General features: G+C 32.5%; 2 protein-coding genes across 3 annotated transcripts in view; both read left to right on the top strand.

Moving 5' to 3' along the window:
* Positions 1–17,237, top strand: part of LOC132732760 (uncharacterized) — a 28,596-nt gene extending 11,359 nt beyond the window's left edge. For both annotated transcript variants that reach the window (XM_060719259.1, XM_060719260.1), the window contains exons 2-9: positions 28–110; positions 6,760–7,349; positions 8,932–9,049; positions 9,554–9,643; positions 11,296–11,434; positions 12,119–12,222; positions 13,471–13,749; positions 15,874–17,237. In XM_060719259.1, the coding sequence (XP_060575242.1) occupies positions 28–110; positions 6,760–7,349; positions 8,932–9,049; positions 9,554–9,643; positions 11,296–11,434; positions 12,119–12,222; positions 13,471–13,749; positions 15,874–15,897 (1,427 nt within the window). In that variant the 3' untranslated portion in view covers positions 15,898–17,237. The remainder of the gene's footprint in view (positions 1–27; positions 111–6,759; positions 7,350–8,931; positions 9,050–9,553; positions 9,644–11,295; positions 11,435–12,118; positions 12,223–13,470; positions 13,750–15,873) is intronic.
* LOC132732762 (mucin-3B-like) lies at positions 17,030–19,787 on the top strand. The gene is made up of 4 exons (XM_060719261.1): positions 17,030–17,044; positions 17,626–18,519; positions 18,578–19,394; positions 19,440–19,787. Exons 1-4 carry the CDS (start codon positions 17,030–17,032, stop codon positions 19,478–19,480), a joined length of 1,767 nt encoding a protein of 588 aa, XP_060575244.1. The 3' UTR covers positions 19,481–19,787.
* Positions 19,788–21,666: the final 1,879 nt, after the last annotated feature.

The raw sequence follows: 21,666 nt of genomic DNA, 5'->3' as shown, positions 1-21,666 counted from the left end.
GTGTTATGTATATTGTATATATTTTAGGTGATGTGCCAGGTGTTATGGATGATGACAGACAACTTTCTAGTGACCTAGAAAAACATCTTAGACTGAACAAAGATGAACCAGTAAGCATATTAAATATTTGAGCCGCGCGTCATGACAAAACCAACATAATGGGTTTGCGACCAGCATGGATCCAGACCAGCCTGCGCATCCGCGCAGTCTGATCAGGATCCATGCTGTTCGCTTACCAACCCTATTACAAGTAGAGGCTTACCAACCCTATTACAAGTAGAGAAACTGATAGCGAACAGCATGGATCCTGATCAGACTGCGCGGATGCGCAGGCTGGTCTGGATCCATGCTGCTCGCAAACGCACTATGTTGGTTTCCCGGGTGTAGATTTTCCGAGGTTTATGAAAAAAACCATGGAAACTGCTTCAAAAACCTTGGAAATAAACCAGTTTTACAAGGTTTTTTCTTAATTCCGAGTTTTTTTTTAAAACCTTGGAAACTTTATCCAAGGTTTTTGTATAAAAATCCTTGGAAATAAAGAAAACCTTGGAAACTATCTCGGAATTAAACACTCTGCCAAAAATCAGCTCGGAAAAAGCTTGGAAATAAGAACTTTGTCATTTTTTTGCTCGGAAAAGAACTTAGAAAATTTACGTAAAATTTGTTGGAAACACTTTGCCAATATTTAGCTTGGAAATGACCTCGGATAATTGAACTTAACAAAATTTCATCTCGGAAAATGTTAAGACATAATCATGATTTAACTTATAATGGGCATCAAAAGCAATAATCAACAGTTAAAGCAAACGAAGATAACAACCCAACTGTAGATTGCCAATGGATATTTCTTAATCAATGGTCAGAGCAAACAATTGTCCAACAGCATGGAAAGGAGAGATTTGGTCCAGGGAATCAGTTTTTAGTATGGACATTGTCAATGGCCAACTTCCTTTTCAATAAATTTGTACTTTAATCTTCTGAAGCCATTTTTGTGGAAGGAATCAATTAAAAAAATTTAAGTGTGAAAACATGGAAAAGTTAAATACAATGTAAATTCCTTGTTGCCATAAAATACCTTTTATTAATGGCTATAAAGGTATTGTAACTAATCATAATAAGATAAAGATTATTCAAATAACTGATGATCAGAAAGACTTGAAAATTTTATTTTTTTTATTTTCATATTTTTTTTTTTATTATTTATAATTATTGTTACTAGATATCTTCTCCATTTTTAAGAAAAGATAAAAAAGCAAAACTTATAATTATACTAAAAGAAACAATCAGTGTTTATGTCTATTAGTTTCTAAATGCATCAGTATTTTTCCTGCAGTTTCTTTCTATATATAGACTTAACTTAGGGTTTCTTGACAGCCTGTAAGCAACACTGAAATAAGAATGCTATTAATCTTTAATATATGTTTTTATGCCATATAAAATAGTATATTCTACTAAGCAAGTCTGTGACATACATTCAGATTACAATTTACTCTGCCATTAATTATGTGTACAATAAACATAAATAGTTATTAATTGTCCTTTTAATATATAATGATGTACAATTAATGTGTAAAATATGTATGCTTGATACTTTCTTATAATTAAGATAAATAAATACTGCATCCACTATTAGTTTTCACACACAGAATATAACACACTGATCAGATAAAACTAATGGCACCCCAGGTGGTTCCTTCTTATAATCTATGCATGATCAATCTTCTCATTGAGCATTCTGGGATAGACCAGATTGTTCCATGTGATTATTCAGGGGGGAGTCTGGGTTTTTATACAATCCAAAACAGTCTAAAATGACACTGCAACTGTGATTCTCTTATAATTTTCAAGTTTTACTTTTATTTATCATTTGATATATTTGTACCTTCAATAAAATTAATGTAAAAATAAAATGATGATGGCTTTGATATTTTGGGATCACCCCTGTTTCACATTATGATTGCCCCTTCAGTTATACTGTTGAAAAATTTGAATCTCAGACATTAATGGGTCAAGTGGTTATAGTTGGAAGTAGTGCAAACCTGGATTTATTTTAAGCAATTTTGGACATATCTTGTTTTAAATGTTAGGGAGCATATTTTGGAATTTTCAAAGAAAACATTTATCTAAGTGTGACAAGATTCAGGAAATGTTGGCTGTTGTAATTGAACCTAAAGATCAATGACCTGGGACAGGAAGATAAACAAAAGAAACATGATAGTAAAAAGGTTCAGGTAAATAATTTTAGATACATTTATGCATAAAATCTGTTGTTGTTTTTATTTTCAAATAAGTATTAAATACAAACTATTTTAGATCTATATTTTTTAACCTAAATGTAAGCTAGTTTAAATACAATTGTTTAGAGGATATTCTATGAGTATTAATATTATTTTTGTCTATGATTGTATTGAACAAGATGAGTGCATGAAACTATGATGACATTATTTATAAACTTTCATCTTTCATCTATTATTTGAATCTACAAATTTTTAATTACAGAGTCAGCTTGTAAGCAAGTTTGCAAGACTGTTCCAAACTACAAGAAGATGGCAAATCCAGCTTTGCTGTGTTTTATCATAGTATATCATTGGCATCCAGGCATCGATTAAGGAAAGCCAACTGTAGACCAGGAAAGGCTTCAAGGAATATACTACAGTATGTTTTGTTTTAAAACTAGGTTTTGAAAGTTTCAATTTGAAATTTGAATGAATGAAGGTTTCTGGAACTGATTTTTTTATTGTTGGAAATGCTATTAATGTTACATGATGACTCTCCAGCTTTAATGATGCAGATGTCACTTTGAGCAGACAGATACAATTAGTGTAGGCAATCGGAATCACCTTATGTTCAAAAGCGTTATTTTTTGCAATATTTTTAGAGTGCTTTAGTTTGTAAGATCCAGTATGACATACATGGGTGCAAGTTTTCAGGCATATGCCTGAAGTTCAGGTTTTTTGTGACAAATTTTATCATGTTTTACTATTAGATTATGTAGAAAAATGATTATTAATAAAGGTTTTCAGGTTTTTCCAAATTTTCAACTTGCACCCATGGACATAATCTAAAATAATAGTAACAGACATTGTTTCTTTTCTTAACATTGCAGAATTGTCACACTGCTTACCAAAGTTTTCTTGAAATCCTGACACTAAGTACTGATGAAGAAAAATAAGAAATCAACATGAAAAAAATTAAATTCACTACATGTATTTCAAAACAGTAGACAAACATTTAAAAGTAACTACAGAAAAGGTCATTTGAAAATATTAAAGCCTTCATTTTAATCAATGGTCTTGAACAACTTGTAATTCAAGTAGTTTTGGATCACTCAAAAGATGTTTTTCTTTTCACAAAAGTGCTGATTTTTTAAAACAATATATATCAACAGTGAACTGATATTTTTGTCTATGGAAACGTTTAAGGAATGTATTATTTTTTTTATTGATTAATAAAAAAGAAATTAAATGATGTAATTCTGATTGCCTACACATACTGAACTGTCCTGAGTATAACCACAGGTGTTCCTTAATCCTGGGCTGGATAGCTCCCTCAGAGGGAAGAAGCCCATCCTGGCTTCAGGAGTCAAAAATACAATGTTGTAAGGCAAGTAGTTTGAAGTCTTTGATCCTGACACATGGAGAGGGAAGCGCCCAATGGAGAGGGAAGCGCCCAGTGGTGATTTTATATAATTGTTTTTCTAACTTCTTTCAATGGCTGTACTTTATTAAATGTTTACTTTATTTATTTCAGGAATTGTATCCTGGAGCATTTTCCACATGCGACCCCTGTGATGGTGAGGGAAAAACTAAGGGACATTTAAAAATCATGAAGAGTGAACAGGAATTCAAAAGATAGATATTTGAATACATTAAAATTTAACCGGATACCAAAATATTATAACTGAACATTTGAGTGTAATATTTACCATTAAAGACTTCTAACTTAACTTTTCATTTGTAGTGCATTACTATTTTACTTCACACTGACATTAAATGTTTCAGTGAGTCATGTGATCATTTTTTGCTCTGTATTATTACAAAGAAGTTTCTTAATTCCTTAAAAGGACAATATAATTGCTCTTTTCAGAATATTTGATTGGATGTTATATTTTCTGATTTTCCATGGATATTCTAGAAATTTACAAGGTTTTTGCTCAAATAAACCTTGGAAAATTCTCTGATGCCCTTAAGTAAGAATCCTCGAAAATATAACAGTATTCCCAGTTGTGAGAAACTTTCCGAGGTTTTCATTTAAAAACCTTGGAAAACAAACACGGAAACACTTTAAAAATCCTTGGAAATCGTTCCAATACTCCGAGGTCACTCATTTTCCAAGGTTTTCTAAACAAAATCCTCGGAAATTATTTTACGAGGTTTTTATTCTGAAATCCTTGGAAATCGTTCCAATACTCCGAGGTCATACTTTTTACGAGGTTTTTTTTTAAAAAAAACTCGGAAATTTTTTACAAGGTTTTTCACCCTCTCCCTATTTTTCCAAGGTTTTTTTAATAGCAAAGTTTTGCATTTTCTTGTTCCAATACTCCGAGGTTTTTTTCCAAGGATTTTGAGCCAAAAACCTTGGAAAATCTACACCCGGGCTTGTCGTGACGTGGCTCATTTTGTGTTGTACATTGAGTATCTATTTCAATACCTAGTCAAAACATGTACAGTGTTGAACTTTAAAAGTGATTTGTGTTCCAAATTACATACATCACAATGTGTTATGTTCATCAGATCAAGATTGATTCCCCCTTTTTAATTTTTTCCTTTTAATTTTTTTTTTTCCTAGTAAAATTTTTTCTTTTTAAGCGATTGACATTTGGGCTTTATATATTATTTTTTTTTTTAAAACGGACCCCCATAGCGTCATAAATGAAATCCCCGTCAGCTGCAAAATTTAACCGATAACCAACTTTTACTTTTAAACTGTTAAAAAGTTTGGGGCTACCAAAGGGCCTTTCTGGTTTTTGGCGAAAATTTGCCAAAACCTTTTTCCTTTATTTTTCAGGTCAAATGCTCACCCAAAAAAAATATCAAAAAACAAACCATGTGTTTTTTGGGGGAACCAGGTCAACCCAGTGACTATGTATTTGTTCAACAAAAATTTACCCGGGACCTTTTGCATTTGACCCCGTAGTTTTTGGTAAAAAAATTTCCCTAAAGTTTTGCACGATCTACTTGTAAATCAATATGAATGTAAATATCAAATTGTTAAAATGGTGTAAATTAAAATTCCCTCTTAGCACAGTTGGTAAAGAGTTTTCAATTGAAGAATGTAAACGTAGACTCGTAGGTTCGAATCCTATTTCAGCAAATTTTTATTTAAAGGGATATTTAGGCAAAATAATGACAAAAATATTAAAATGATCTTTTGTACTCAACTCGCACTAAAATGACATTTCTAAAAGTTTCAGCATGAATTTCTCTTTAAATTCTATATATTTTGGATTTGAAACATGAATATATCTATTTATGTTGAACAAAATTTAGACGCCAATAGAATCACCGAATAGTTTTAAAACAAGTCAGGTGACCTGAACAAATCCTTGAAGTTACATTAACAGATACTGTGGATATTGTATGATTGAAACAAGTCAAAATCATTCATTTGGCATGTTCTTTAACGTTTCCAGAGTTCACTGTGACAACTATTGTGAAATCCTAGCGCTAGGAAACCACCATTTTAGTCTTTATATGGAGAAAAGTTTTGTTCCTTTGACTGTCTAATATATTCATTTCGAGGGCATTTACAGAATTAGGAATGAAAAAATTCAAAACTAAGAAATGGAAAATTTGCCTGTGTCTCCCTTTAATTTTGAAATTGCCATTCTCTTGAAACTATTTAAAACCTTTTTATTGTGTGTACTACCTATGTATAATTTTAAAAAAAACTGCCTTTATAGCATTTTGAGCTTAAGCATATACGATTTCATAATGTCACAAAAAGAACCATTGAAAGACACTGTAATGAAATTAAAGACATAATTTAGCATAAAGACATCACTTAAAAGGTATTCTAAAACAAGGTGTAGTAAAACGATTTCAAATTGATTCTTGCGATTAAATTTTTTTTTAAAATCATAACATGGTGTTGGTAAGGTATCGAACCAGAGACATTCAGATCGGTAGTCCGACATCTAAACCAATACACCACACAATGACGAGTGAAGTTAGCAAATATATCGATATATTCGATAGGTAATGGTCAATGTTTATTCATATGACCTTTCCGAAAATTAATGAAGTGCCAGGTCAATATTGTTGGACAATATCTCAGTGTAGCAATTGGATAACAAGTTAGCCAATTTACATAAATCTGTAGTTACACGAGAAAGGCCCATTGGTCAGTATAATGCTATAATGCTGTGTACTATTTCTTGAAGAGTTATCTCTTCTTCAAATTTAGAAATTTGGTTTAAAAATTTTATTGTGATTAATTTATTTGTATCTGTTGGGTTTATTTCAGACTTTGTCAGTCATTTTTAACATAATACAGCACAGAAATTTTTGATCACACTTTCTGTTTAACTGTCATAGTTATGCATGTTATATGTTGCAAAAAAGTTGGAGCTTCTGAAATTATTCTTAATATTGAAGTAAAACTATATTGATTATTATTCATTTTTTCATAGTTTTGTCTTTAAATCATTCTGTAATTACTCAGTCAAGCTTGCTGTCTCTTTGACATATTATGATATTATACTCACAGTATTTAAGTGATTTTATGATGGTAATTTACTTTGGTTATATTGTGTGATAGATGGAGGAACAAGAGTTGATGGTGAGAAGGGGACCAGATGGACATCTTGTTATAAAGAAAGAAAATGAAGGCCAGCCGTGTGCTGGACACCAAGGTATTGGTCTAGGCTTTGGATTTAATATGCCAACAAACAGTAGCTACACAAGCTCCGCCTACACAAGCTCCGCCCAGCATGCAAGTGGTGTTTCTCCATTGGTACGTCCAGAGAGTAATAATGTACCTTGGGCAATTCCCTCAAACCCTGGATCATGGAGACATGATGATTCAATGTCTTCATTTGACCTTGAAATGGATAAAGAGCCATCAATGACACCATTTAGTCAAGTCATGTCTCCACCAAACATACAGGAATATACAAAAGCTGGGATTGATTCACATTTTGGTTATCGTGGAGATACTGATTTCAATCAAAAGAAGTATATGCATGAAAATAATTTACGTAGATACGCTGGTGATGAAAGTGAAAATGCAACAAACCAACAACATCAGCTATGGCAGCAGAACATTCAACATCAACAGGCAGCTGTTACACCTGATACTGGGGGTTTTGAGGAGATTTATACATTTGAACTTGATGAGTTTGGAGAAGGGTAAGTTGTTAGAGATAAATAAAGATATAATCATATACTTTATAAAAAACAAAATTATCAATTTTGTTCCTATTTTGATGAGTTTTTAATAAAAGTTTGAAATATATACATAAATAGATATTGAAGAATTATAGATATTGTTGTGATTGTTGTTTTTATAGAGGATATTTGTTTGTTTTAGTGGAAATGATATGATACATATCACACTAAGATATGATATATATCTCACTATGATATGATATATATCTCATAATGAAGTGAGAAAATTACAATACACATATTTTATAAGCATTAATCATATAACTAAATCAAAGCACAGAAGGCGCTGAATTTGTTTGGGTCTCAGATTGTCAGAAAGGTGAAGGTTGTGAGATTATAAACCAATTTGTTTTTTTTAAAGTGCCATCATTTATTATGCTTTCCAGTGTTTTAACTGTGAGTAAAATGGCTATAAGACTAATTGCAACACTGATATTCTATTCAATGTTTATTTGACTTAAAACAATTAAAAAAAAATTGACTTGCCTTAACTGGGATTTGAACTCCAGACCTCTCGATTCCTAAGCATGCGTGCAAACCCCTCGGCCACGGTGAAGTTATATGTTAACAGCCTGAAGAAAACCATATCATTTTAAAATAGGGTTTGTAATACTTCTTATTTCGACGCTAAACCTGTTGTTTAACACAGATGTAAATAATCATGGAGCTTACTATAAGCATGTATATCTATAAAGAATAAAACAATATTAGAAATCTTCGACCATTCGGGAACTATTTTGCTTGAAAATAAATGCTCCTGTCATTTGACAATCTTTACGCAGTGATCTTCCCTGAATTTTTCGGCGTTAGTGTACATATAAAGGGAAGTAACTGCTTCAAAAAAGCCGACTACTTTCGGCATTTGCAATTAACAGCATCAGGGTCTGAAATTTCGCTACCATTATTTGTTTGGTCTGACGATCCAAACAGATAAAAACTGGAAAATGATGTCAGGCATATAAGGCTGAGTGAAAATTGCACGAACAAAAAAATTACAGTTTATATACTTGTCATTGTATTGTAGATTATATAAAAGTAATAAAACTTTATGTGCTGGTCAATGCATTTAGAATTATAACAAAGAAATTATAATTTATACTTGTTATTGCATTGTAGATTATACAAAAGTAATCAATTCAAATTTTTTATGTTTACATTACTCTATCATGAAATTGATTGCCACATCAAATAAAAGTTTGGCAAAGTTCACTCACAGTATATAATATTTTGTGATTTATTTATGAGCCGCGTCATGACAAAACCAACATAGTGGGTTTGCGACCAGCATAGATCCAGACCAGCCTGCGCATCCGCGCAGTCTGATCAGGATCCATGCTGTTCGCTTACAAACCCTGTTACAAGTAGGGAAACTGATAGTGAACAGCATGGATCCTGATCAGACAGGGCAGATGCGCAGGCTGGTTTGGATCCATGCTGGTTGCAAACGCATTACGTTGGTTTTGTCATGACACGGCTCAATTATTTGTTTAGTTTACAGAGTATCTTATGGTTAGTATTATGTATAGATAATTTTATTCTTCAGGCCTTTACACACATTGTCAGCAGTTTCGGATGAGTTAACATTAAGAGAATCGATAAAAATGCTTCAAACTTGTAATGTTGTCAAACAGTGTATCAACCTTCAAAATAAGCTGAAACAGGTAATCAGTATTAAATATTTAACTACTGCATGTTATATATCAAATATCAAAACTATTTGTTGTGAATCTGAGACAATTTTGGAGTTGTCTAAAGACTTATAGCTGACTTAAGTTTGGAATATAGATATCTTCTTGTAGATGTACAGGCCTGTTTTTACAGTGCAGGATAGTGAGATGGAAACTATTTCAAGCAATGTCTCCTAAATTTTAATCCCAGTACTATTTTCTTACCATGTTCATTTCATATTTTCATATACAAATACTACAATTTTGTATATTATTTTGGTCCCTCATTATTTGCATGAGTGCCCCTTATAATTTCATTCTGTAGACTCCTGTGTTGACCAGCATGTCTTGTTCTACTGTAAACTACACTCATTATACATGTATAAAATGGTATAATAAAAAACATGACAGACTAGACTATGTTTATAAAAATAGATTTCTAAGTATCATTGTTGCAGAATACTTTTATAAAAGTTGTTCATGATGTTTACATTACAGACTCCATTATTTTTGTCTGTGTTACAAAAGAACACTGCACTCATCAACTGGTTGCTGGAAAATGGAGCTGATCCAAACATCCAGGGAACTGTAAGCTTTATCTTTAATATAGTAATACTTAACTTCTATAGTTTAATAATGCAGGTGCTATAACAACATCATTGTTTTTTTCATAAAAGATTAACGCATACATACATGTACTCATATAAATGTAAACCTAAATAAGTTGGTGTTTTGAGGGCATGCGGTTTACCCACAGGCCATGATAAGTATGTTTGTATGCATTTCAGCTGTACGCAGTCCATGAGTAGTTGATTTGTATGTTCTTTAGCTGTATGCAGTCCATGATTAGTCGATTTGTATGCATTTCAGCTGTACACAATCCATGATTAGTCAATTTGTATGTACATCAGCTGTACACAGTCCATGATTAGTCTATTTGTATGTACTTCACCTGTACGCACTCCATGATTAGTCTATTTGTATGTACTTCACCTGTACGCACTCCATGATAAGTCGATTTGTATGTACTTCACCTGTACGCACTCCATGATTAGTCTATTTGTATGTACTTCACCTGTACGCACTCCATGATAAGTCGATTTGTATGTACTTCACCTGTACGTACTCCATGATTAGTTGATTTGTATGTACTTCAGCTGTCACACTCCATGATTAGTTGATTTGTATGTACTTCAACTGTACTTACTCCATGATTAGTTGATTTGTATGTACTTCAGCTGTACGTAGTCCATGATTAGTTGATTTGTATGTACTTCAGCTGTACGCACTCCATGATTAGTTGATTTGTATGTACATCAGCTGTACACAGTCCATGATTAGTTGATTTGTATGTACTTCAGCTGTACGTACTCCATGATTAGTTGATTTGTATGTACTTCAGCTGTAGGTACTCCATGATTAGTTGATTTGTATGTACATCAGCTGTACACAGTCCATGATTAGTCGATTTGTATGTACTTCAGCTTTACGCACTCCATGATTAGTCGATTTGTATGTACTTCAGCTGTACTCAGTCCATGATTAGTCGATTTGTATGTACTTCACCTGTACGCAGTCCATGATTAGTCTATTTGTATGTACTTCAGCTGTACGCAGACCATGTTGAGAACATTTGTATATATTTCAACTTTACATTAGTACATTTGTATATATTTCAGCTTTACATTAGTACATTTGTATAGTATATATTTCAGCTATACATTAGTATATTTGTATATATTTCAGTTATACATTAGTATATTTGTATATATTTCAGCTGTACATTAGTACGTTTGTATATATTTCAGCTGTACATTAGTATGTTTGTATATATTTCAACTTTACATTAGTACATTTGTATATATTTCAGCTTTACATTAGTACATTTGTATAGTATATATTTCAGCTATACATTAGTATATTTGTATATATTTCAGTTATACATTAGTATATTTGTATATATTTCAGCTGTACATTAGTACATTTGTATATATTTCAGCTATACATTAGTACATTTGTATATATTTCAGCTGTACATTAGTACATTTGTATATATTTCAGCTGTACATTAGTACATTTGTATTTATTTCAGCTGTACATTAGTACATTTGTATATATTTCAGTTGTACATTTGTATATATTTCAGCTGTGCATTAGTACATTTGTATATATTTCAGTTGTACATTAGTACATTTGTATATATTTCAGTTGTACATTAGTACATTTGTATATATTTTCAGCTGTACACAGATCGTGATGAATATATCTGGAGATCTCCTCTTCACCTGGCAGCAATGAAAGGGGATGATTGGTTGTGTGTCCTGCAGATGATCTTAAAATCTCCATTAACCAACATTAACCTGTTTAGTTATGGTGATAGTATGTAAACATTTTATTTCAACATGTTTTGAACAGAGTTTATCACATTTTGGCATATAAATACAAGAAGAGCTAGTTTATGATACTACTGTTGCTTGAGAAGCTTTAAGTTGTGTCTGTTTCTGGTACGTACTTCGCCTAATTATTAAGCCTGGTTGTGATATACATGTATCTCACTGAATTTTCTGTAAGATTACTGTTCTTATGACTAGTAGTATTAAGTATTACTATTTCGAATCATTATACGTAAACAGCATGCTCTTAGCAATAAAGTATTTCAATAAAATTCTGCAGTTGAAAATGTAATTAAGATTTAAGATAAGAAAGTAAAAAGATTCAAGATTTAAGTAATTATTTACATGTTAATACTTATATGTGATTTGATAATAATTGATTTTTCACTTTTATAACCTTATTTTTACTGCATTTCTAATGCAGTAAAAGCTATTTTTTAATACATTGATCTCCTTTTACTTGGGTTGTGAGTGCTGTTTGTACTGTGTTAATTGCTTCTGTTTGGTTACTTCACTGTATTTTACTTTAAGATTCATTCTCAAAATTTTCATGAAAATTAGCATAAATCTATAATTATCTGTACTGCTTCAAAATTAAATTTCAACTATAAACTAATGGAATGTTACATTACAGTTTTATTCAGATTTTTTTTTGCATTTGTATTAACAGAGTTATCTGCCCTGCATTTGGCCTTGAAATGTCATGGTAACAACATAAGCTGTAGAAATATAATACTGGAGTTGGTCAATAAAGGAGCTGATATAAGTGTCAGGGTAAGGTCATGTCACATGGCAAAAATGTTTCTATAGTTTATGTTATGTTTACAATCTTGTTATTGTTACTATATAGTATGCTTTATATATATTTTAAAGGTGACAAATTCATGATATGATAGTTATTGTTTTATAAGGAATATAATTTAATGATATCACAACATGAGGTTTGGGTTAAGGTCTAATCTACAGAAGAAATGACAAAATAATATAAACTTTATTAGAACTTACTGCATTTACAGTTTACATATTGTAAAAACTGTGACTGACAGATAACTGCACTCTTAAAATACCACATTGTTCTGCAAAATAGGATGGGCACAAATTTTACCAAAATTTTACTTGATGACTGCTTAGTGTTCATGACTTTGGATTTTTAAATTGAGGACAATATCAAAGGTTTTTTAACTAGGCATAGATGTCTACCAATCAAGACGATGTGTCGTGTGCAAGAATCATGTCCCTACCTCAAAGGTCAAGGTCACACTTCCATTTTGAAGTTCACTTTATCACAATTAGAGTTATAGGTACACACATTCGTGTCCGGACTGTAACTTTGTCATGCATCGCAGAATTTTAAAATAACTAGGCATAAATGTCTACCACATCAAGTCGACATGTGGCTTCTAAGACCCATGTCCCTATCTCAAAGGTCAAGGTCACACTTTTAGTTTAAAGGTTCACACTATCACAATTAGAGGAAATAGGAACACACATTTGTGTCCAGACTATAACTTTGTCATGCATTGAAGAGTTTTAAAATAACTTGGCACAAATGTCTACCACATCAAGATGACGTACTGTGTGTAAGACCCATGTTCATACTTCCAAACTAAAGGTCACTTCAAAAATTTTAAAGGTACTTATGCGCATAAGAAGAGTTTGAAAGTACACATTAGTTTCCAAACTGTAACATTGTCATGCATAGAAGCTTTTTAAATAGCCACATCAAGACGATGTGTCACATCCAAGACTCTTTTTCCCAAGGTGTTAGTTTGCTATAAATAGCACTTCATTTCACAAGAACAATATAAAGCAATAAGTTCCTTTCATTCTTTTTTCTTTTCTTAATACGTGCATGCTTTAGAAACCTTTTCAGGGGCATTCGTCACTTGCGTGACAGCTCTTGTTTACTGATATAGCTATTCCGTCAGCATATCAGAATATCAATAATTTTGATGTTTTATGACTTTTTGTCATTATAATGTCATAATTCACTTGTATTGTACTTGGGTATTTTACATATAGGAACAGGCCAGCAGTAAATCACCATTTATGTTGGCATTGGAAACACGTGATCTCAACTTAGTGCAAGAATTCCTAAACATGTTCCCTGCTGACAGACGTAGAGCAATTCTACAAGAACAGACACGTTCAGGAGATACATGCCTACATATTGCTGCAGGATTATCAAGAATTAGCTCACAGGATAAAGAAAGGTTACTTAGGTTTCTTGTTATACAGGGAGCTAATGGAAATGTTACAAATAATGTCAAAGAACTACCTAGAGACTTTGCTAGAAAAGAGGTAAGCTTTATATTACTCTTGCCGGTCACATATATCAGTTTAACTTCAGTATACAATTTTTTTTTTATCTTTTATTTTTTATTTTTTATTAGCTCACCTGTCACAAAGTGACAGGGTGAGCTTTTGTGATCGCTTTTCGTCCGTCGTCCGTCCGTCCGTCCGTTAACTTTTAGTTTAAATGACATCTCCTCATAAACCATCAAGCCAATTTCATCCAAACTTCACATGAATGTTCCTTTGGTGGTCACCTTTGAAAATTGTTCAAAGAATTTAATTCCATGCATAACTCTGGTTGCCATGGCAACCAAAAGAAAAAACTTTAAATATCTTCTTCTAAAAAATCCAAAGAGCTAGAGCTTAGATAGTTGGCATGAAGCATCTTCTAGTGAGTGTCTACCAAGTTTGTTCAAATAAAAGCCCTGGGGTCAAAATTGGCCCCGCCCCAGGGGGTCATTGATTTTCCCAATATGCATATAGTAAAACCTTAAAAAATCTTCTTTAAAAGGACCCAAAGACCTATAGCTAAGATATTTAGCATGAAACATCCTCTAATGGGTGTCTACCAAGTTTGTTCAAATAAAAGCCCTGGGGTCAAAATTGGCCCCGCCCCAGGGGGTCATTGATTTTCCCTATATGCATATAGTAAAAACTTAAAAAATCTTCTTTTAAAGAACCCAAAGAGCTAGAGCTTAGATATTTAGCATGAAACATGTTCTAATGGATGTCTACCAAGTTTGTTCAAATAAGAGCCCTGGGGTCAAAATTGGCCCCGCCCCAGGGGGTCATTGATTTTCCCTATATGCATATAGTAAAAACTTAAAAAATCTTCTTGTAAAGAACCCAAAGACCTAGAGCTCAGATATTTAGCATGAAACATCCTCTAATGGGTTTCTACCAAGTTTGTACAAATAAAAGCCCTGGGGTCAAAATTGGCCCTGCCCCAGGGGGTCTTTGATTTTCCCTATATGCATATAGTAAAAACTTTAAAAAATCTTCTTTTAAAGAACCCAAAGAGCTAGAGATAAGATATTTAGCATGAAACATGTTCTAATGGATGTCTACCAAGTTTGTTCAAATAAGAGCCCTGGGGTCAAAATTGGCCCTGCCCCGGGGGTCATTGATTTTTCTTTTATGTGTATAGCAAAAACTTAAAAAATCTTCTTTGAAAAAAACAAATAGCTAGAGTTTAGATACTAAGTTTGAAACATCTTCTAGTGAGTGTCTACCAAGTTTGTTGTAATAAAAGCCCTGGGGTCAAAATTGGCCCCGCTCCGGGGGTCATTCATTTTCCTTATATGTGTATAACAAAAACTTAAAAAATCTTCTTTAAAAAAAACTCAAATAGCTAGAGTTTAGATATTATAAGCACGAAGCATTTCCTAGTGAGTGTCTACAAAGTTTGTTCAAATAAAAGCCTTGGGTCAAAATTGGACCCGCCCCGGTGACATTGATTTTCCTTATATGTGTATAGCAAAAACTTAAAAATCTTCTTTGGAAAAACCCGAATAGCTAGAGTTTAGATATTAAGCATGAAACATTTTCTAGTAAGTGTCTACAAAGATTGTTCAAATAAAAGCCCTTGGGTCAAAACTGGCCCTGCCCTAGGTGTGTCATTGTTTTTAACTATATGTGTAAAGAAAAAACTTTACCAGCTAGACCTTAGATGTTTAGCATGAAACATCTTCTAATGGGTGTCTACCAAGTTTTTTCAAATAAAAGCCCTGGGGTTTAAACTGGCCTCGCTCTGGGGGCCTATATACAGGTGAGCGACTTCAGGGCCATCATGGCCCTCTTGTTTATTTTCAGTATACAATATAAGCAGTAAAAGAATTACAGATTTTTTACTTAGGGTTAACCTATTACAGTCATATGACTTAAAAACCAATGTAGAACTGTTTTTATCATCATGTAAGTTAGAAAAATACTGGTAGATAGGGTGTTTCCTACATAAACTAAAAATTGTGTAATTAAGAATAAAATGTGAATAAATGATTTATCTTATAATAACCTTCATACAGCTAATATATTCTTATACTGAAAACAACATACATGTATACCAGACAAGGTAGCTATAATAGAAAAAATAGTATAATGTCATTGACTTTATTTTTTGTCATATTTCAGTGGGATAACATCCGTAAAACATGATATAATTTCTGTGAAGTAACCAGGATATGATGTTAATAGAAACAGCAACAATATCATCTGTTGTACAACATTGTATACACAGTTATGTCTCCAACCTGAAATTTCTTTATCGTGATGATAGTGAAACCATCAGTGGTATAAATGATATAAATGATACAATCCTTCTATGTTTCTACAGATCTACAATCATTATAACAAGTTTTCATGTTGTTATAAGAGTCTACTTGCTCTATGTGAAGATTTTGTAGATTTCATTCCAGAATGAAGTATTTTACAAAAATAACTTTATTTATATTAAATAATGAATAAAGTAGGTGAGGAACACACGTACAACACCAGGTCATTTTTAAAAAGTTTTTATTGGCTACTAGTTTCGAGTAATACAATACTCTTCATCAGGCTTAAAAAAATATCAAATTCTAACTACTGAAGTACTGTTATTTAGGGATACTTTTTTGTGTTTTGTTACTATAAATAGAAGTATTGTTGCTAATAATAGATATAGTTTTGGCACTGTTCCAACGAGTTTATCATTGAGTATATCATGTATATTGTTTGAATAAAAATGATCAAAAGTTAATTATGCTTTGTTTAATAATCCATTAATCTGTCCAATGTTTATAATGAGTTCGTTTGTTTCACTAAACATACCATGCTTATTATGCATATGTTTATTTATATTAGAAAATATTACTTAGATGAATTTGCTGTGCATAACAAGATGAAATCTGTAACTTTTATGAAATGTTCATTTTATAAGATGTATATTTTTTTCAAATGTATTCTTGGTTTGTGAGATTATATCTATATTTTACTTGTGTTACATTAGTAGGAGTTTTACTTTATATTTTAATGTATAATGTACACTATGTAGGGCAATGCTTGCACAGGTGCAACTGTCTGAACTTGATGTAACTTGTATATAAGCTTTGACAATATGTACAAACTGTGAGACTGACTTATTGAATATTAATGTTTAATTATGTACAGTACTGAACAATTTCAGGACATGTGTTTCAAGATTCAAAAAACTGAATCTCTGTCTTTGTAACAGATAGCTAACATTAAATTTTATAAACTTTTACTGTAACACAAACATTCCAAAACTAATAATTCCTATAAAATTTGGACAATGGCTATTACCAAAGTACTGTATTTGAAGACATAATTATGTTTATTTTTCTTCATGACATATTTGCTGTAAATTTTTCTGCATAACTTATGTCACTATTTTGGTAGAAACTTAATATTAACTTTTGGGAAACATACATGCATGTGTTTGTATACTGTTAAAACAAGCCACTAAACTGTAGTGTAATAAAATATCAAAATTATGCTGATGGCATGTTAATTTTTTATTCATGTTAAACTAAAAAGGCATAGTGATTTACTTTTTTATTGTTAACCAATTAAGGCACTATAAGAAATGTTGTTCATGAACTGTTAAGTAGACAACACATGTTATGTAGAAACGATTATATAACATGTGGTTAGTTTTATAGTTTGTTAATGATGCTTTGTTATATTGTATATTTGTATTACTGTACTTGTAATGTTACTTTTTATATTTTACATTGGAAAAAATGAAGCAAGCACTCACTGTGATAAATACAATGCTTCAACCTGAACCTGAAAATAATGATGATACCTTGTACACAGATCATGTGTTACTTTATCACGTTTTATATAATACCTAGTTGCAAAGTAAGATGATGTCTAATTCACCAGTTTTACAGTACTGTGTTCCTACAATTTAGTTCTAATGCCGTTAACCTCCAAGCTACAGGTTATACAATAACTAGTTCTAATGCCGTTAAGCTCCCATCTCCAGGTTATACAATAACTAGTTCTAATGCTGTTAACCTCCTAGCTACAGGTTATACAATAACTAGTTCTAATGCTGTTAACCTCCCAGCTACAGGTTATACAATAACTAGTTCTAATGCCGTTAACCTCCCAGCTCCAGGTTATACAATAACTAGTTCTAATGCTGTTAACCTCCCAGCTACAGGTTATACAATAACTAGTTCTAATGCTGTTAAGCTCCTAGCTCCAGGTTATACAATAACTAGTTCTAATGCTGTTAACCTCCCAGCTCCAGGTTATACAATAACTAGTTCTAATGCTGTTAACCTCCCAGCTCCAGGTTATACAATAACTAGTTCTAATGCTGTTAAGCTCCCAGCTACAGGTTATACAATAACTAGTTCTAATGCTGTTAACCTCCCAGCTACAGGTTATACAATAACTAGTTCTAATGCTGTTAACCTCCCAGCTACAGGTTATACAATAACTAGTTCTAATGCTGTTAACCTCCTAGCTACAGGTTATACAATAACTAGTTCTAATGCTGTTAACCTCCCAGCTACAGGTTATACAATAACTAGTTCTAATGCTGTTAACCTCTCAGCTCCAGGTTATACAATAACTAGTTCTAATGCTGTTAACCTCCCAGCACCAGGTTATACAATAACTAGTTCTAATGCCGTTAACCTCCCAGCTACAGGTTATACAATAACTGGTTCTAATGCTGTTAAGCTCCCAGCTCCAGGTTATACAATAACTAGTTCTAATGCTGTTAACCTCCTAGCTCCAGGTTATACAATAACTAGTTCTAATGCTGTTAACCTCCCAGCTCCAGGTTATACAATAACTAGTTCTAATGCTGTTAACCTCCCAGCTCCAGGTTTATACTATAACTAGTTCTAATGCTGTTAAACTCCCAGCTTCAGGTTATACTATAACTAGTTCTAATGCCGTTAACCTCCCAGCTTCAGGTTATACTATAACTAGTTCTAATGCTGTTAACCTCCCAGCTCCAGGTTATACTATAACTAGTTCTAATGCTGTTAACCTCCCAGCTCCAGGTTATACTATAACTAGTTCTAATGCTGTTAACCTCCTAGCTTCAGGTTATACTATAACTAGTTCTAATGCTGTTAACCTCCCAGCTCCAGGTTATACTATAACTAGTTCTAATGCTGTTAACCTCCCAGCTCCAGGTTATACTATAACTAGTTCTAATGCTGTTAAACTCCCAGCTTCAGGTTATACTATAACTAGTTCTAATGCTGTTAACCTCCCAGCTCCAGGTTATACTATAACTAGTTCTAATGCTGTTAACCTCCTAGCTTCAGGTTATACTATAACTAGTTCTAATGCTGTTAAACTCCCAGCTTCAGGTTATACTATAACTAGTTCTAATGCTGTTAACCTCCCAGCTCCAGGTTATACTATAACTAGTTCTAATGCTGTTAACCTCCCAGCTCCAGGTTATACTATAACTAGTTCTAATGCTGTTAAACTCCCAGCTTCAGGTTATACTATAACTAGTTCTAATGCTGTTAACCTCCCAGCTCCAGGTTATACTATAACTAGTTCTAATGCTGTTAACCTCCCAGCTCCAGGTTATACTATAACTAGTTCTAATGCTGTTAACCTCCCAGCTCCAGGTTATACTATAACTAGTTCTAATGCTGTTAACCTCCCAGCTCCAGGTTATACTATAACTAGTTCTAATGCTGTTAAACTCCCAGCTTCAGGTACTACTCCTCTATATGACATGAAGGATTCTGTAGTGTAATATGATGTCATTATATTGTAATAAAGATAAAATACTATAGTTTATCAAATTGTACCCTGTGTTATATATAGGAATAAATTGAAAGACGGCAGCAGAATATATATAATACATTAGTAACTTGACATACTTAGTTCTGATTACAATCATGATTGTATAATAATTTGTAAGTTTGAGCATTTGTGTTGAAAGAAAGACAAATGAAAATGTTTGTTGTTATTTCCTTCCATACATTAAAGCTGCATTTTAGAAATTTCATGATTATAACAGTAATATCTACATTTCATTAATAAAATTGGGTTCATATCAACTCTTGTTTTTATTTTGGTGTCAAGACAACCAATAAGTTTTATAGTCGTACATGTTTGCAAACTCATTATGACAAAATCAAAAGTACAATAACTGTTAGCACAAGATAGGTCGCACAATAGCTCAGTTGGTTAAACTACTGACTGCCACTCCTGAGGTTCCGTGCTCAATCATGGGATTTGTAAGAGACACTATCAGTGTTTCCCACCTACCTAGAGGTATACTGGTATGAAACCAAGGTCATCATCACATGTTTCAGTGCTATTTCATTTGGCATGAAATAGAACCAAGGAGTCTATTCAATAAGAGCTAGGGATTGGTTCCCGGATTTCCTTGTATCTCATATCTGTCTCTGAAGTCTGCTGAGGTAAAGACCCTACTGGAAATAAATGCTTGCATTTTCAAAGGTTATCCTTGACGGCCCGGTCTAAAGAAATGCAATTATTCAACTCCGCCTTCAGGCCTCCAAACATCAAAAGAAAAAAAAACATTCATGGCTATATATATAAGTAGTATTCCAAATACTTATATAATGTATTTTATATAATGGATGTTTTCATACAAATTTGATCTTCATTTACTACATGATTACATTTTTGTAAACAAAAGGCTTAGTGTACAGCAGCTATAATGGTAAAAGTTTGTTTGCACACCAAGATTAGATGGGATAACTACCATATTTGCCATGTTCCAGATATCAAAAGTTTAACACTGTGATGTTTCACTTGCCTGTGTCATTTGCTAGCTAATTATAGTCTTTTGTACACAAACACAAGCTCCTTTTAGTTTACTGTACACATAAACAAGCATCTTATAGTATACTGTTCACATACACTAGCTACTATAGTCTACTGTTCACATACACTAGCTACTATAGTCTACTATACACATACGCTAGCTAATTATAGTCTTCAGTGCACATACACAAGCTAATTATAATCTTCTGTTCACATACACTAGCTAATTATAATCTTCAGTGCACATGCATTAGCTGATTATTTTATTCTGTGCACATACACAAAATAATTATAGTCTTCTGTGCACATAAGCACCTCATACACTGGTAATTATAGTCTTCTGTTCACATACACTAGCTACTTATAGTCTACTGTGCACATACACTAGCTAATTATAGTCTTCTGTTCACATACACTAGCTAATTATAGTCTACTGTGCACATACACTAGCTACTTATAGTCTACTGTGCACATACACTAGCTAATTATAGTCTACTGTGCACATACACTAGCTAATTATAGTCTTCTGTTCACATACACTAGCTACTTATAGTCTACTCAACAGTGCACATACACTAGCTACTTATAGTCTTCTGTTCACATACACTAGCTAATAATCTTCATTGGCATGTTAACATACAAAGGTCAAATAAAACATTTTCTTTCAATTTTGTAGGACTTGATATTAATGCTCCGATTTGATTAATCTAATGTTGAACAACATCACCAAATGAATATGTCCTTGAATACTGAATGACCTTGAAGAACAAGGTTTTATTTTCAAAATAAGTCAAATATTCAAGAATAATAAACTATGTTATTAATTGTTGGCTTTGTTTAATAATTAGACAAAACATAATTTAGGGCTAAACCATTATATTGGGTGGTTCAAAATATGACCTTGGTATAATTTTAATGATCTTCACCTAATAGAGTATCTTTGTTTGTAAGATGAAGTTAACTGTGCAGCTCTGCTTGTGACAGCTTGTGTTGAAATCTTGTTACTATGACAACTTATAAATAGTCAAACTAGACCTATCACTAAAGGTGATTAATACCCCCACCAGCAACTTTGAGTTTTTGGTAAAATTAAGTGGTCTGAAGAAAAATTAAAAGTCAACTTATAGTAAATGAAGTATCAAC

This window comes from Ruditapes philippinarum, unplaced genomic scaffold (genome assembly GCF_026571515.1).
Source record: "Ruditapes philippinarum isolate M1 unplaced genomic scaffold, ASM2657151v2 ctg3776_1_1_1_1, whole genome shotgun sequence".
NCBI classification, from domain to species: Eukaryota; Metazoa; Mollusca; class Bivalvia; order Venerida; family Veneridae; genus Ruditapes; species Ruditapes philippinarum.
The sequence above is the reverse complement of the archived record's forward strand: the minus strand, read 5'-3'. Positions and strand labels throughout refer to the sequence as shown.